This window comes from Natator depressus, chromosome 9, assembly GCF_965152275.1.
Source record: "Natator depressus isolate rNatDep1 chromosome 9, rNatDep2.hap1, whole genome shotgun sequence".
NCBI lineage: Eukaryota > Metazoa > Chordata > Testudines > Cheloniidae > Natator > Natator depressus.
The window spans coordinates 77,665,498-77,684,210 of NC_134242.1; the positions used below are offsets into that span (position 1 = coordinate 77,665,498).

The 18,713-nt window shown below is 46.8% G+C and overlaps 1 protein-coding gene across 6 annotated transcripts in view; it reads right to left on the bottom strand.

The window, feature by feature from the left end:
• The window catches only part of STARD8 (StAR related lipid transfer domain containing 8), a 142,864-nt gene that overhangs the window by 29,886 nt on the left and 94,265 nt on the right, over positions 1-18,713 (bottom strand). For 5 of the 6 annotated variants that reach the window (XM_074964504.1, XM_074964507.1, XM_074964505.1 and 2 more), the window contains one exon: positions 1,246-1,317. In XM_074964504.1, coding sequence (XP_074820605.1) covers positions 1,246-1,317 — 72 coding nt within the window. Of the gene's footprint in view, positions 1-1,245; positions 1,318-4,155; positions 4,431-18,713 lie in introns of those variants that run through there. The other variant, XM_074964506.1, reaches the window with a different exon arrangement.

Genomic DNA, 18,713 nt, shown 5'->3' on the forward strand with positions numbered 1-18,713 from the left:
AACACACAACGCATGAGCAAGTCAGCTGGATTCATCCAGCCGCCTCTCCTAAAATATCCTGCCTTTTGGGACCTCCCAATAGAGAAATGCAGCTCCCAGCACGGAGGTGCTATACTCGGGGAGCGCACAAACCTGGCTCCTGCATACTGAGTTGGGGAATGGCATTTGCCAACAAAGACAGTTAAGCAGAGTGAGAAAGAAATCTTCATTCCCACTCCTGTGCCATGGCCAGTTCAGCTGCACATGCATCACCAACTCCAGCAAGAGCTTATTAAAATACCTGCCAACACTGTCATCTATGCAAATCTGTCTTCCCCCTGGCCTGGTCAGGCATCCTGGGAACTTTCTAGTGGTGCTGCCTGAAGGGCAAAGGTTTAGGAATGCAGAAAGGCCGATAACAAGACTCGCTCTCCAGGCCTCTATCAAGTCGGAAGGCTTCAAGTTGTAACATATAATCATACAATTAGCAAACTGCCCCCTCCATCTCTTCCTCTTCCCCAGTATTTCAGTCTGGCTCCAGTGATCTGAGAACTTCCCCTGCCATCTGCATCTAGTTAAGACACACACACACGTCAGGTATTTCTGGGTCATCAAAACTGGAAAGAATAGGGAAGGCCTGGAATGAATAGCCCCATGGTCTGAGCATACCATACCATCAGGTCTACTCCCCAACCCAGGCTCCAGCTAGCCAAGACCCTAAGCACAGCTGCCAGGGACAATGTTGTCATGGATCAGAGCACAAAATCAGACAGACAGTCACTACCACAGTGACAACAAAAGTATAGCTGCCACTCTCGGGTAGCAGCTATCCCTGATCACATAGGGAGAAGGCTGCTGTTCAGACACATCTCCAGACTTGAGCAACCAGCTACACCCAGTCTCACTCTGCAGAACCCATCCTGATGAGGAACAGGATGATCCTCTGGATTTGTTCTCATTTTCCCATCCATCCAAGGCTGACAATACCTGGAGCTCATCAACACTGCATCGAGCACTGGCCCAAGAGCGCTGGGGGTCATCTCTCCTCTTGGGAGTTAAGTGCTGTCTCACGGGTTCTCTCAGCTCCTCCTGGCTCAGGGAGCACGTGTAACAGCTCAGGACTAGAACCCCAGTCTGGTGGGACTGGCATCCCTTCTACACATGGTGCAGTACTGTTTTCAAAGGCACGCTCTTGGAGAAATGAGAGTTCTACCTCTCCCCCCAGCGCTCCCCCAATCCAGAGAATGCAGGAGAGGTGACACTTACCTTCATAAAGTTGTGCATACTGAGGAAATCCTGCTGCACGCAGCCAGTCACAAGCTTTCTTGGCCTCGACTTCTGAAACAAAGCAAACGAACTACTTTGAGAATCTCAACTTCATTATCTCCAAAGTATGGCAACATGCACTAGGGTCTGGGCCAGTCCAAACACTCCCGAGCTTCTGAACTACATCTGGATCCAACCTTCGTGGCCTGAACCCATTTTTAAATGCACTCCAGCCAAAGTAAATATATTTACATGAAATGGGATGTGTAAAACCCACAAATCCCCCGTTGGCAGCATTCATTCAACAAGCCTGGGCTAGCACCTATGCATGGGAGGGGAGTGGTTAGAAGGAAACGACATCAGGACCCCTGAGAGCACAACCCAAATGGAGCATTTATGGATTCTATTCTAGGATCTATTCTCCTTTAGCATTACAATAACGCACCTTATGAGAGGGGCATTGGACCCTCACCCTTTGTTCCCATTTCTGTGCTGCAGAAATGTAGTCTCCTTCTCCCATCCTCTAACAGGACTTATTCTCCCTTAGCATCAGCACAGAGAGGGTACGGAACGGACTATGGAGTTGCAACATAGGGATTTGACCACAAGAAATGCTTTTAATCTCCTGCTGAAATATTTGGTTTCTAAACTCCCTGAACTGAGTGACATTTTGCCAGGAGAGAGGAAGAATCTTTAAAAAATAAGTTAGGGCTCATAAAAGTTTGGGAGCTGATCACTTGACAGGCCCCCTGCAGGCTTCCACCGCAAAAGAAGTCTAGGACCAGAGACTATGTTAGCAACCCCACTGGAATCAATGGGACTAGTCATGGAATTAGGAGCTACTTAATATGAGCAATGGGGCTATAATCAGGCTTCCTCATTTATGACATATGAGGGATATGAACTCTGACCTCCGGACCCCTGCTCTAGGCTATTGCCCTGTGGTCTGATTTTCACAGCCCCCATTGACTTTAATGGGAATTCAGAGCACTCAGCAAACATGAAAATGAGGCCACAGGGCAATACCTCAGACCACTGCCAGCAACCAGCCAGAGAGTGTTTGTGAAACAGAAATCAGGACAGCGACCAGGTTCTTACAAAACTTAGTAAGGGGCCCAGCTCTGAATTACTGACAGTGCTATGGGTATTTGCTTATACGTGGCTTGAAAATCCCCTGGGGGAGCCAATAGAACAGCTGACACTTTGTTTTCTAGGAAATTTCTAGAACTTTCAGAACCCGAGGTTGTCAGCCACAATCCCATGCAGCTGAGGGAAGCTGTTGTCTGATGTCAGCAGTCATCAGACTGCTGGGCAAGATTAAAGTTTATGATCAGGACCAACGTATTTTACAAGAGAGAAAATCCTACTGTAAATTCACATAGATTCTTCCTTGCCCACTTTCCCCTTAACAGCAGCTCTGCTGTCCTATAGATGGACAAATGGCTGGTTCAGGCAAGAGCATCTTGGAAGGAAGCACCCGCAATGACATCAACAACCCCTGTCAGGAGCACTCAATATATTTATTATAGAGCAATGGAAAAAAAGCACAAAATAAACATTTCACTTAGAGATAGGACTGAGCTAAAACCTTGGGTTCAAATGCCTCTGGGCTTTGGAATATCATTCTAGATCAGGATCCAGATTTTTCAGCTGCCCTTAACTCTGTATTGGGCCGAACCAAAACCCTGGATCTGGATGATCCACCTGAATTCTGAGAGTCAAAATCCAAAAATGTAAATCTGGATCCAAATTTTGGCACTCCAGTCCAGCTGTCATTTGAATTAAGGTTAAGTTACTTTGGAAAGTAGTTGTCATTTTAATTCAGGGAAAGTTACTTTGGAAAATGTGCTCATAAGTGTGTGTTTGTCTCCTCCAACCCACATCACGCAGTTGTAAACTGTATAACACAGGAGACTTGGAACAGCAGCACAGAGCAAAGTGCACCATATGCAAAATATAAAGAGCTCAGAGAAGCCTGATAGAAGGGATCACTTTTTTCTGATAGGGTGACCAGATGTCCCGATTTTATAGGGACAGTCCCAATTTTGGGGGCTTTTTCTTATATAGGCAACTATTACCCCCACACTCCCTGTCCCGATTTTTTACACTCGCTATCTGGTCACCCTATTTTCTGATCACTCGTAAGGACCATGCGGTGTGACTTCTGCTCCCCCTTCTTGCACTGGAGGTATTTCCAGATCTTAGGGAGGAGAGTAAATCCGTATTTTATGTCCTATTTTAAAAGGAGAAAACATTTACTGGCAACCTAAGGGCACCGTGCTTAGCTGAGCACAAGCATTGGGAGGAAAGCCATCAGGTCATTCCCAGTTAAACACAGATCACGCTGCAAAGACCGTGCGAACACGAACCCTTGCCTGCCCGACTGCACATCCCATCCAGAATCGCAGAATAAAAGACGTTTCACCTCCTTCCATTGCAGGGGGAATGCTTTTTAAAAATGTGAATGTTGTAACTCAGCTGCAGGAAAATACCCATGCTCCATTATCTTCTGTCAAATCAAAGTTGTCAGGTTGACAGCCCGGGAGAATGAATCTCTCTTCTATTCGCAAAACAGCTGCGGCCCACACACCTCCTCACCCAACATGCCTTACTCTGACCTGGAAGGGACCCCTACTAGAAATGAAAGGGGAGATCAGTTTCTGCGGTCCATTAAGGAGGCCAATAAAAGTGGCAGTTTTTGTGATGGCGATACCTATTTATCAAAAACTAGACGGAGACCCTCCAAACGCCACTCTGGTCACCAAACAAGACCCTGGATCTTTTTCTTTTTTAAAAACAGAACTGACCGGTGTGAGAATACTTCCAAAGAGAAAAGCCAAGAAACAAACAGGAGCCACAAAGGGAGTTTTGTGATCCCTTTTTTAGCACACACTGCTGTGCTGAGCTTACCTCTTACAGTAGGCAGATTGAACTGATAAAACAGCATTGCAGAACTGACGCCGAGCAGGCTGATCAACCATCCATGCAACCTCTGGGACTCACAGGAGCAAAAACAGCCACACTATGGTGTTTCCTTCAAAGACTATTCTAGCTGCAGACAGACAGATGGCGGGAGAGGGAAAGGACGTGGAATCAAAGGATTCTTGGCAGAGGCGGGCTCCCACCTACCCCTCCAGAAAGGCAGGGAATGGCATGCGCTCACTTGGCAGATCTGGGATCTAAATGAACTGTACTTCACATCACCAATGGAAACGTGAAGTCAGAGAGCGACATTTCCTTCCCTTGTACTGGAGTCAGTTCAAAATGCACTGGATGGAGGAGGGGGAAATCTGCCTTTTCTCTAGCTTGTCGGAATGGAGCTCTCTGCCTTTTAAACGGTTCGGCCTTCAATGGTGATTCCTTTGTTTTCCCCCAAACAGTTCCTCTAAGAATGGGTTCCCAAGATCCGCTGCACTGGGAACATGGGGATCATAGCTCCAACAGCCTAACCACCCATGGTAAACTCACCGCCACCACCAGCCCCAGCACCGAAAAGGTTTCAAAGTGTTTCTGTTCAGGCCAAGAGACTGCGGTCAATTTCCTCTTCCCCTCCCACCCTTTCCATGAAAAGTACTTTCCCACGGAAATCCTGAAAAGGATCTTTCTGAGCCGCAAGAAGAATGGGTAGAACAATAGTTACGACAATAACTCAAATGGATTCCAAACTCCTGACCAAAGGAAAACAACATCACAGCAGCACCCAGAGAGATGTCACAGGTGCACATGCTGCAGCATCAACAAAGATTGCAAGACAGCCTGCGAGATTTCCAGCCAGATTCCTCTCTCTCACCCACGCATTACAAGCTCCGCAAAGGCCTTGAAACCATGATCAGCTTAGCAGCTCACTGTCACCAGCGGAGGTCCAAAACGGGGCAAATTCTTCTCTATATTATACCAGCGTAAAACCAGAATAACCCCACTCGACTTCAAAAAAGCCACTGGGAGCCATTACTGCCTGAGTAAATACCCTTCCCAACCCAGCTCACCAGTCCAACACCCCCTCTTCCAGTCTCTCTAAAATATCCACTTCTTCCACAAGGCCCAGAAGAAATAAGGTTATGATTTAAAAGAGAAAAAGTCATGCAAAGTACCCCATTTCTATGATTCCCAATGTGTCCCACTTGCTATGAGTCCATATCCCAGACTTCGCGATGCAGGATCTCTCTTTATTTTGCATATGGTTCAGGCTGAACTGTGGCACAGTGCCTTCTAGTGGTTCCCAACAGGAAGCAGGCTAGAGAGAGACATGGAGACCAGAGTTCTCTGAGTCAGACACTGGATACGGTTTCATTCATCATGTTGTTGATGGAACTGTCAACTAAAAGCATTGCCCCGAAACCTCCTGCTTTCCTGAGAATCCACCATGAACAATAAACCACAAATAACATGCTAAGCTGGGGTAAGAAGATGCCAGGATTTAGCCCCATTTGTGTTTTCTTGGTACCTTTTTCATTTCAATTAAAATAGAAGTTTTATTTTTAATTTTCTCCGCTGCCATGTTGGGAACCCAAACACAACAGCACCAAGCTACTGAATGAGAGTCATAAAGGGAAACTGACTAGAAACAACGTGAAATTTATTCTAGTTTCACTACTGAAAGTGCAGAAATTACTGCTGCTCAAATGCAACACAAATGACCTTAGAAACTCTATCATAATCTCTGTGGTTATCAGTAATGCAGATTGTTTTTTTGGGTTTTTTTTGTAAATAGGAATTTTATGTTGATGTAACCCACTGATGAATGTGTGAGATATGTCTCTGAGCCTGATCCACAGAGGATATGAGTCTGTTGCATCCGCCGCCACAGAACTTAGGTATTTAGCTCGAGCTGTAGTAGCTCACCCATTTAGCTCTGGGGGTCCTCGGTTCAATCCTAGGGGGGTTGGCCATGACAGCAGATATCATCCTAACACATGCACTTGAATTGCAAAGAGAAAATACATTGAGTGTGCAGAGCAATCAGATCACCCCCCGCCCTTCAGCCTTCTCTTGGAGAGGCAGTGTGAAATGTAAGGTCCAGTTCTCCGCCTTTTGGAGCTGCAGCACATAAGGTGCAAACCCAAGGGGAGAATGGGGCAAAAATGGCTTTAAATCACCTTTGCGCCCTCTGGATTCTGGGCAGCTGGAGGCCGGTGTGTCCCACACAGAAATTAGAACAGCCACAGAGGTTGCTCAAAATTATAGCAGCCTACCAGAGCTGTCTCTCGGCTGTAACACTCTGTAGTGCCAGGGGTGATAGAGACACCCCCACCCCACTCCCAGCATGCACTTACAGTTGCAGGAAGAGAAGTGCAGGATAATTATGCAGGCCTGGCCTAAGCTGTGCTTGTGCTGAGGAAATCCTTCTCTAGTCACTTTGGGCACCTTTAGGGCCCCTAAACACCAGCTAAAGTGGCAAATAGGGGCCAGAGCAGGGGGCAGAATCTCTCCCTCGGTGTTTTAAGGGACTGTGGAAAACCCCAAGCCACTAATGACTGCTCAGTTAAGCCTTGTGACAGAAAGAGAGAGGGAGCTAGAAAAATCAGTGGGGTACAACAAAATGTGGATCGGTCTAAAACCAGCAAGGCACAAACAGTGGAGGCAGATTTAATTGCAGCTAGAAAACCATTTCCCAGAGCTCCAGCTCCGCACCTCCCCTTACAAACAAAACAAAACAACACAACACAACACAACCAGGGTTCCAGAATTTCAGAGCAACTTTCCAAATTCCTCATAAAAAAAAGTCTCACACAGGCAATTAGTGTGTGAAAAGCAAACCACATCACAAAGATGCCCATCATGGAAAGCTATGAAACAAGATGCTGAGCAGATGTGAGGGGGAATGCAGGCTCTTTCTATTAGACTCCATCTCAGCTCTGGCGTTAGTGTGTGCAGCACTTTGGTGTGGGTTTTGTTTCCATCCTGGTTTAAAATAAACGATTGCATAATAAGTTAAATATGCAGAAGTGGAACTTAATTTCTCTCCCTAGTCTGTAAACGTAAACGCCTTCCTATTTATTATGGAACCTACAGAAAAGTCTGGTATGTCCGCTGGGCCGTGGAGAACACATCTGTTTCTTAAGAGGACTAGGCTCTGAAATAGCAAATTTACATGTAGGACTCGGATCCCTACTTATGCTAAACATATTGGGCCAGATTCATCCCTGTTTTAACTATACTAGAGTTATAGCAGGAATGAATTTTGCCTGTGGTGCCTAGCTCTGCTCTCACTGATGCTGCTGCAACCTCATTGAATTTGACGCTGGAATCAGATTGCACAAGTGTAAGGGAGAGCAGAATTTGACTTATTAAGTGCAGAATGCACTCATCTCTCTGCTTGATATCGACGATAAATATATATCTATAAAACTAAGCTGGAGAAAAGCGGTGCAGAACATACCATTAGGAACTATCCCATGCTAGCAGTTGGGTATGGAGCATATACTGTTTAAATAGGTCTTTTTCAGCAGTAGTGCCATCAGGGGTAAAACTCGGGTCACCTGAGTTCACCTGCTTCTCATCAGGGGAATGTGGAGCTTAGCTTAGGTTAGTTAACTCAGCTCACTTCTTTTTTTAACCACATCCCCGTGTTTTCCAGTTTCATTTTCTATAATTCGGTGATATTCTGCAGGCCTGATTCTCCTCTCTCTTACAGCAGTGTTACTCTACTGAGGTCTATGGAGTTACTCTTGATTTACACCAATGTAAGGGAGAGGGGAATCAGCTCCTATGACTCCTGCTCACACCAAGACGTGCAGAGGAAGCAATGCAAATGGAATTATTCCATCCCTGACCCTCAGAGACATGTAACATTAAGCAAGTGAATAGTGATATCCCAACACTAGAGGCTTCCAGCCATGCACTAAACAGCTCCCTTCCTATGCTCTCACCCCTAGCCACTCAAGGGTTGGGAAACCCAGCTCTGAATTGTGCTCTGGACCCATCTCACATATAAACCTGCGGTGTGAGGAGCAGTTTTTTAGAATGGGAGAAGTGTGCCAAGTTTTTACATCCTGTATCCCAGTAGCATTCATCAGCCACACCTGAATCAGAGCCTCCACAGTTTGGCACACCTCACTGATAAATAGTAATTGATTTTGTCTATTCATGTAACTCCCAATACAATCAGCCAATCTCATACACTTTAACAGCCACAAGCACAGATAGAGTATGGAGACAAGAGTAAGAAACTCCACTGGACACTGTCCCAGATGCAGTGGGTTTCCATAATTAACCTTCACACAGTTACAAGGGCTTGCAAGCTTTGGAAACTGCGCCCTGCGTCTTTGCCAACAAGGGATTGTTCAAATGCCTCCATCACATTCAAATCCTGAAATAGTCTGTCTGCTTTTAACAGCACTGATTCTGTCACAATTGAGGAACCCTTGGGAATCTAAAACACTGGCAGGCAGAAAGTCAACAGAGAGCAGCCACGGTTTGGGGCCTGGCTGGGAACTGGAGCTGCAGCGGAGGAGGAGAATTCACGAGTCAATGACAGAACCAATGTAGACAATTGCACAGCTTAAGAAATGGATCACTTTCCCATTTACAACCCAGACATCTACTGTACTGTGCAGGATAAACAAGAAGAGTGATCTGGAGGAAGGAATGCTCTGAGTCAGCTGAGGACAAGAGCTACTTAACAAATACAGGCAAGTGTGTTGTGTGTACATGTGCCCGTTTGTGCATGTGTGTGTACATGGGATAGGCACAGTCATCTTTTGGGGAGGTGCGGGAGGTCCCTCCCTCTAGGAGACCCTTATTTCTTCCCAAACATCCTTCAATAAGGTCCCAGATCACATCTACATTTGTTCCAGCTGCAGAGGGATGGATACTGCTCTCTCTGAAGTGCAGTCTCACTGGTCTGCAGTCAGACCAGACTAATGGTCCAGTCCAGTCCACTCCCTCTGATCCTGCAAACCCAGTCAAGGCACTAGTCTCTTTCTCCTCTGCAAATCCACTGGGGGAAGAAGGAGGGGTTGCTTAATCACCAGCTCTTTGTTTTTCAGTAAGCCAAAGACTCACCAATTACAGAATACAAGCACCAAATGAATGTGTAGGGACAAGAAGAGCAGAGGTCTAAGATACCCCATCCCCAACTCAAATTGTGCCCTGATCCTGGGCTCTGGCAGGTATAGGCTCAGAGAGGTTGCAGGACTCTCCATATAGTTAGCAAGCTCTCCTCAGTACAGAGAGAGTTGTGGAATGAAGGGCCCTGACAAGCTAACAAGCTGCTGTTCTATTATCAAAACAAAGTTTTCAGACAGGACAAGATGCTTGCTTACTCCCAGCCGCCTGCAGTCGACAGGTGCCCCCTAGACTTTGCAGGCGCTCAGTTCTTTTCTTGACGTGTCTGTTGAACAGCTATGTGTAAGGCTCCTGACATTTTCTTCCTTTGTCCCCTGATGTCTCCTCTCAGTTCCAAGGGCATCTCCCCTCTGTCCCACACAAGCCTTTGTAGGTTCCTTGCCCTGTTCATTCCCATAAGCGCTGACATTAGAAGTACAAAAATCTCACTGCACCCTCTCTGCGTTAATCCCCCTACCTCCCAGCAGGGTTGTGAAGATTCAGTAATGTACCTAACAGGCTCTGAGGCTGGAGAGTGCTCAGTGCTACAGTCTGAAGAAACCTGGTTTGGAAATTCTGCCTATGCACAGGGTACTATTTCCCCCACATGCCCAGGCACGCATCTGCAGCTCCATTCACTGAAGCTTTTATTTCAATGCTGGGCTATTCAGTGAGCTGCTGTCAGTCACTGTTCTCTTTCTTCCTCTTTTAAAAGCAAAGGAAATTCAATACTAAAAGCAGAAGTTACTATGAAGTTACACCTTGTATTTTACAAGCACTGAAGTCACAGCGAGGTACAGAGCGGTATACGAGTGAGCACTATGCAATATGTAGAAATATATAACTATGGGCCGAAAGGCCAAATTCTGCCCTGTTGTGCAGCCCCACTGCCATAACTTAAGACTTCCCACCTTGTGTATTTGAAATCTCAACCCTAATGATGCCTTAGACTTTAAATATAGTCCTTTGAACATCTGGAATGCCTTACACTGATGGGTCTCAGCAGCCTTTTAAAACGTAAGGGCCCAATTTACATTCATGTGTTCAGCTCCCAGCGGCTTCAATGGGAATTGCAAGTATCTTTTTCCAAGGGCAGAACTGGCCCCCAAATAAATTAGGTCACACTCTAGACCTTTGAGAGGTGGACACATGCTATTCTTCCCATTTTATAGTGTGGGAAACTGATGTCCAGCTCCTCCTCATTCAATTTTTTGCCTCACTGGGCCAACATATCTTGATATTCACCTTGAGAGAAGCCACTGCTCACTTTATGCTGCACTGAAGATCATGGGATTACTTCAATCAACCAAACTGTTGCAGCTTTGAGTACAGGGCAGCACCGCAGGCTCAGATTAGAGGGGCTGCAGAAGGCCTGCTTTGAGGGAAAAGACAGAGACCAACAGCTGTGGGCTGCCTTCCACTAGGCTTTTGTTGAGCTGTTATCTTCAGCCTTCTTGTTTACTAGCTAAATGAAGCAGGAAGTGGCCAGTAAGGCAGATGGAGTTTACGGCAGAAAGGGGGTTGTGTCTGCTTCTCTCTGTGCTTTGGCTTTACAATCGGGAACATACAGTGGACAAGGATAGACCTAGCCAGATATGCATTTAGCAGGAGTAGGTCACATGTGTTTGTGTGTAGGATGAAATTCTATGCGGTCCCTCCATCCCAGGTAATTATATACACATGTCCCCACACACATTTCCACCCTTCTCTGCATTTTAACTCTTTTACTCCTCCTTGGCCACAGCAGCATGCTTCTTCTCATGACCCTCAGCTAGTACCTGAGAGCAAGAGCGTGGTGGTCGCTCAGGGGTTAAATGTGACGTATTTAAACTTTGCAGGGGCATAACACATGTCTGGCGGAAACAAAGGAGCGTGAAGGGTGCTAATGGGAAAAAGAAAGACGGGGCATACAGCAGGCAAGACCCCAATCAACCCTTCTTTCCTCCTCCCCCACCTGCATTTGACCAGCTTTTCTGGTCAAGATATATGAAGAGCTGTGCCAGGGAGACAACACAGACGCCTCTCCCATTGACCCAAGGATGACAGAGTCAACTCAAACCTCAGTTCTTTTTTGAGGATGGGAGACCCAAAAGACCAGGGCAACTTAACCACTATACCTCCTGCATCATAGGATGGTTACATTTGCCTGGATCTAGATCTTGGGCTGAAAAGTTACCGTTTTTCTTCTGCACACTTTAAGCTATTCTCTTCCTGACTCTTATACTAATGCTATATTTGCTCCATGTAGCCAGTTAGGATCTTTTTTAAGAAGTTATATTGAATCTTTCAATAAAAATAAAATGAGTTTCAAAATGTGTTTGGCCAGACCAAACATCCAGCTGGGACTAACCTAGAACTCACACAACTCGCTGCATTTGTGTCTCAGAAGAGAAGAGTAGCCCACCTACCTTGACCCCCTCCAGCCTGCAGGCTCTCGAAAGTGAAAGTGGAGTGAAGCACAGACACACAAACCAACCAGAGGGAAACGCACACAGATGTGCACAAACAGTTCAAGTTCTGCTCTGAGTGGTAACCACACAGATTCCAAGAATCCCCAGAAACGTTACCCTCACTCCGCTGCACACTGAAACAGGTTTTGGTAGAAATGCTGGAAGCTAATTTGTGAGGGGGCAAGGGGGTAAGTGTTGGGAAAATAAGGATAACAAACAACCTTCAAATGTGAAGGGAAGTTACTATTTCCAGTTCTCAAACCCGTAACAAGCTAAAACACCAAGACACTCCAGTGCAATCTACAGAAACAAGAACTTTAACAAAACTTCTGCCACACAGTTGGCTAGACAAAAAGAACAACTGCTTTTCAAAATGGCCTCTAATTTCTACCCTTCCCCACCCCTCCCCCCACATAATGTTGTACCCATAATCAGTGTCAGCATGGTCAACCACAGGGACAAATGGCAGCATTTCGACTTCTTAGCACCCAATCTGGAGCCACTGTTAGGTAGTTAGACATCTATGTTCTGTCATTTGAACCTACAACCCAAAGGTGGACACATTACTGCAGGTGCAAAATTATAGACAATGTTTACAGAGCTGACCCAAAGAGCAGATTCTTTCAAAGTGGAAGTGATGTTGGGTAACTCAGGGTACCTTCTTCTCAATGGTTAAAGAATAGAAGTACCTCTGTCAGCCTGCCTCCCTTAAAGATCACACACAAAGGAAGGCATGAACATACACCTTTGATTGCAGCAGCTCCTTTACTACACAAGGAGTGAGCAGATATGTATCTCTCCCTACTCAATGCTCCTACGTGACCACCCAGCCATTAATGTATTGATATATTTAACTAATTTCTATAGCTCTTAATACAGTGGAAGGTGGGTGCTTTACTTACAGAAGATTAAAGGCACAAAAGAACAAAACAAAATCAGCTACTCCGATGCTACACAAAACAAATGTACATACCCCACCCTCTCAGGAATTGCTCCATCACTTTCCTATTAATCGTCCTACTGATGTCAAAAACACGTTGTCTGGACTAAGGGACGCCACCTTAATCTGAACTCAGTCAGCCATGGGCCAGTCTGCTCATCTCAATGCTGAGATGCTTGCACTGTAGACACTTTGATGGTGAGAGGATGCAGCATTGCATCATGGCCACTGTAGTTCAACACAGCATCACCACACAATCGCCTTCTCTATGTTGGCCAAAAAATGGGACCCATAACTCACCACTACTTCTAGCAACAGCGGAAGCCATAGTGTAGACAAGGGGCAGGAAATTTTAATGCTCAGAGAACTAATGGACCACGTAGTGGAAATAACACCTGATCCCACCTGAGTCTTGTTCACACTAATACTCCCAACATGGCTACAACCAGTGGGGCTGCACCAGTGGTGAAGTATGGGTGCCATTTTTGCCAGAGAGCATTATTGTACCCTACGTGAAGTCAGGACAGTGAACAAAGCCAGCCAGATCCAGGACAATTATTTTGCTAAAAAGTTTGAATGGGTGGCAGCTCTAATTTTGGCCAGTCGTCACTGCACAGAACTGCTTTCCCTCGCCGGAATGTGGTATTTTCGGCTGCTCTGGGATCAGCAGAGCCAGACTTCTTACCAACCCTACATACTGTTTGAAGTTTCCTTGCTGCACTAAAAACCTACTGGCTTTTCTCAAGGCCCCTGACAAGCAGGCACACTCTCAAAATGCATAAATCCAGGCATTAAAAAATAATAACTTGCTATTTCCCTCAATTTTTAAGTATTCGTTAATTATCTAGAAAGGTCAGTTTTTGTTGCTAGGAGAGAATTAATGTACTGCAGCCTTTTTGCAGAACTGTGAAACACTCCATTTTCTAGGCCAGCAATGTAAAGACGCCAACTAACTTCAATGGGAGTTGGACCTTGGTTCGGAAGAGCTGAAAACCCAGATCATTATTTGCCATAACCAGCTGCTAACTTAAATGCCGGCATGGTTAACCGGATTCCATCTAGTCAATATGCTTTCTACAGTATTGCCAGCACAAGCTCACGTCCCCATATATGAAAACTGCTGCCCAGACACACTATCCAGGAGCAGTGAAAGCTGATTTCCCAGCAGAGGAACAAGGTGCTACTTTAGGCTTCAGGCCTGAGGAACAGATTTCCCCGCCTTTTATTTTTAAATGTGCTGCCACTGAAGAATGACAATTCCAAATAGTTCTCCAGCTCTCTGGAACAATCTGCCTCCTCTCCATCTCACCGATCCCTGCACTTCAGACACTGCAGGTTTGTCTCTATGAACATTTAGTTCACACAGGGTTGCCAGGGGTCCGGTTATTGACCAGAACACCTGGTCGAAAAGGGACCCTGGCAGCTCACCACTGACCAGGCAGTTAAAAGTCCAGTCGGGGGTGCAATGGAGCTAAAGGCAGGCTCCCTGGCTGCTGTTGTTCTGCGCGGCTCCCGGAAGCAGCAGCACGTCCTCTCTCCGGCTCCTACACGTAGGGGCAGCCGGGGGGCTACACACGCTGCTCCACCCCAAGTGCCAGCTCTGCAGCTCCCGTTGGCCAGGAATTGCGACCAGTGGGAGCTGCGGGAGCGGCGCCTGCAGACAGGGCAGCGCACAGAGCCACCTAGCCATGCCTCTGCATAGGAGCCAGAGTGGGGACATGCCACTGCTTCCAGAAATGCTTGAGATAAGAGATGCCCCGAGCCTGCACCCCCGACAGCCTCCCATCCCTCAACCCCCTGCCCCAGCCCTGATGTCCCTCCCACCCTCCAAACTCCTCAATCCCAACCCAGAGCCCCCTCCTATACCCCAAACCCCTCATCTCCAGCCCCACCCCAGAACCCGCACCCCCAGCCGGAGCCCTCACACACACCCCTGCACCCCAACCCACTGCCCCAACTCTGATCCCCCTCCTGTCCTCTGAACCCCTCGGTCCCAGCCTGAAGCACCCTCCTACACCCCAGATCCCTCAGCCCCAGCCCAAAGTCTGCACCCCCAGCCAGAGCTCTCAGACACCCTGCACCCCAACCTCCTGCCCCAGCCCAGAGCCCCCTCTCGCACTCCAAACCCCCCCAGCCTGGAGCACCCTCCTTCACCCCAAATCCCTCATCCCCAGCCCTACACCAGAGCCCGTACTCCCAGCCAGAGCCCTCACCCCCCCCCCGCACCCCAACCCCCTGCCCAAGCCCAGAGCCCCCTCCCGCACTCCAGACCACCCAGCCTGGAGCACCCTCCTGCACCCCAAACACCTCAGCCCCAGCCCCACCCCAGAGCCTGCACCCCCAGCCGGAGCCCTCATCCCCTCTCGCATCCCAACCCCCTGCCTCAGCCCAGAACCCCCTCCCACACCCTGAACTCCTCATTTCTGGCCTCACCCCAGAGCCTGCACCCCCAGCTGGAGCCCTCACCCCCTCCTGCACTCCAACCCCCTGAGCCAGCCTGGTGAAAATGAGCAAGTAAGTGAGAGAGAGTGGGGAGAACGAGCGACAGAGGGAGTGGGGAGTGAACAGGGGTGGGTCCTCGGAGGAGGGACTGGGCAAGGGTGTTTGGTTTTGTGTGGGTAGAAAATTGGCAATCCTAATTTCACAGCAAGTAGGAGTGGGAATCTACCTTGCACTAGCCTGCTGCAGACTAACTGTCTGTGTGGACCCTGATGACACAGTTAATGCACTCTGATTTACAGCAGAACCTCAGAGTTATGAACACCAGAGTTACAAACTGACTGGTCAAACATACACCTCATTTGGAACCGGAAATACACAATCAGGCAGCAGCAGAGACAAAACTAAAAAAAGCAAATACAGTACAGTACTTGTTAACCAAACTACTAAAAAAACAGTTTTTAAAAAAAGATTTGACAAGGAGCGGAAACTGTTTCTGTCTTGTTTCACTGAAATTAAGATGGTTAAAAGCAGCATTTTTCTTCTACACAGTAAAGTTTCAAAGCTGGATTAAGTCAATGTTCAGTTGTAAACTTTTGAAAGAAGAACCATAACGTTCAGAGTTGCGAACGTTTCAGAGCTACAAACAGCCTCCATTCCTAAGGTGCTCATAACTGTGAGGTTTTAACGGAGTCCTGTTTCAAAGAGGACTAGAACATAGCACATTACTGAACTGTTAATGAGCATCAGCAGGGTCCACATGGAGAGTTCGTTTGCTGCAAGCTAGCACAAGGTAGAATCACACCCGAGATTGCTGTGAGCTAATTATTCACACAGACAAGCCCTGAAATGTAATTCCAAATCCACCTCCACTACTTCCAGGGAGCTGTCAGCCAGTAGCCCAGACAGGCACTTACTTTGCCCAAACCTTGCCTCATCCATTAGTCCCATCTGTATCACACGTGGTACATTGGGAGCTAGGTATATGAACAAATTTAGGCTCCAATTCTGCAGAGATTTAGGCCAGGTCTACACTACAAACATACACTGGTTGACTACATCGCTCATGGGTGTGAAAAACCACCCCATGAGCAACTCTTGGTGTAGACAGCCTATGTCAATGGGAGAGCTTCTCCCGTCAACACAGCTACTGCTCCTCCTGGAGCTGGATTAACTACACCGACAGCAGAAGCTCTCCCACTGGCATAGTAGTGTCTTCACTAAAGCGCTACAGCAGCATAGCTGCATCGCTGTCCATGTAGACAAATTCTAGGACACGTGTTGAAGCTTTAAACATGTGAGTAATCCCATCAAGCTCAAGTGAACTCTTTGTGGTGTGTGTGTTACTGTGTGTTAGTCTGCCAGCTGCAAATTTTGAGAGTAGAAGTGATTTTATTCCCCAGAGGGGAGCAACACAGTAGACTGTGCCTTTCACTAGCAGTGATTCTTAATTTTGTATCCATTCTAATATAAAGAGCTCTAGGAGGCTTTGGCCTGATGGAAGGTTGTGTTGTATTGTCTGGGAAAGCTGCCAATTCCACTGCATTAGCGGTTGAGATTTTAAAGTTGCTCCAGAACAGATCCTTAGCTCTAACGTTGCACATTACCGCCTTCGGCTACAGCAAACCAAGCATTACAGCAAACACTCTGTCACTCTAGCCGTTATTTCCGTTAGCATCCCATTGCTAGTCTCAGCTCGTGGGACCCCGCTACCCTTCCACAGATGATTGGGAGAGGGCTAGAAAGCAATGCGTCAAAAATGAATAGAAACTAAATGAAGCAATGAGCAACAGAGGCCATGTCTACACTATGGAGACTGTAGTAGCATAGCCGTCCTGTAGCTATGCCGGCACTAACCTGTAGCGAGGATGCAGATGACAGCTATGGTAGGGTTTTTGCTGTTGCTGCACATACTCCACCTCCCTGAGCAATGGCAGCTAGGATGACAGACGTATTCTTCCGTTGACCTAGCTATGTTTGCCCCAGAGGTTGGGTCAGTAAATACCCCTGAGCGCTGTAGCTATGGTGACCTAAATTTTAAGTGTAGACCAGGCCTAAGAAGTAAATGTAACAGGACAATTCAGATAATGGGACAATTGAGATGATTAAAACCCGAATATGTGGATGGAGGGAGACCCACAAAAGAGATTTCATCTCCCTTTTTATTTTGGCACCTCATTATGCTCTGCCCCTTTTGATGTGTTGTTTTCACTTGGTGAGTTTTGTGTATACATCAGGAAGTGATCCTGAAAACACTTACACATGAAAGTAACTTTGCTCATATAAGTAGCTAAATGTAGTCAATGGTACTACTCAAGCGAATAAAGTTACTCGTGTACAGTATAAGCGTTTGTAGGAGAAGCTCCCGTGAAAGGATTGTACAATCCCTGTGGCAGGGACCTTGGCTTCCTTCAATCTGAAAGGCCATTGTCTACCTGCAGCACTATGGAATTAATAAATAATCATCTGTCTTCTCTTGCAATCCTCTCAACGCACCCACTTCGTTTGAATACCATCAGCCTTATTACTGCATCTGTCATTAATACAACTGCATAATTCTCACTGGCACAGCAATTCTCATTTGCATTGAGTACAAATGAATCCTTTTCCCTCCTAGCATCCCGCCCCCATAACTCCATCTCTCGCTCTCTCTCCAAAAGAGAAGTTTTTAAAAAATAAATCTTCCCAGGCTACAGAATTCATCTATGGCATGGATGTCAGTTATTTCTAAGGCTTCCTGCCAACCCCAGCTCCTGTCCCTACCCGCTCTCTCTGCAGGAGGGAAGGTGGAGGGTCGGAAAGCACAGAAAGGCATATTGGCATGCGCACAGGAAGCAATAAAAGTTTAGTAGAGCTGGCATGCGAAGGAGTCAAGAGAACTTTTATCGGTTGGGTTGACTGTGTGAGAAATAAGCCCAAATATTAAAAGGGCTAGAGAGTCTTACTATGCCTGGAGTGCAGATGAAAACTACACACAATGTAATGGTCATTGGACTATGCTCCGTTGCTCCCACACCCTGAATTCTAGTGCCTCAGCTTATCAACGCTTTTCAGGACTCACTTCTGGTACAGCGGCAAACGGACTGACTGCGGTCCCTCCCTCCAAAGAGAATATGAGGTGGAGGAAATCACCTTTCAAGGCGGCAGCTGCAACTTGTTTCAAGAAAAGTAAAAACATTTTTTCTAAAGGAAAATCTCAACATAAAACAGAATTAAATCTCCAAATCCTTCCCCTACGCCACAACATAACTCTCCGCCCCCAACAAACTAACAAGCTGCAAGAGGAAATACGGTTTTCTAAAATCCCTTTTGCAGCAAAAAGGTTCATTTTACAAACTACTTCCACCTTCCCCTGTAAAGCCGACTTGCACATGGAAATCTTTTACAGGGATGGAAATGCAAAGCTCAGACACAAACAGACTCACCATGGCTGAAATTGTTAATCTGGGCTTTGTTCATTGGAAATTGCAGATTAAATGAAGAAAATAAAAAAGAATGACCACCATCCCCCTTCATCCGCTCCTGCAGCGAGCCTGAGCACCATGCACCGGAGATGGGAGGATTCCCAACCCAAATTCCTTCCTGCAGGCAGT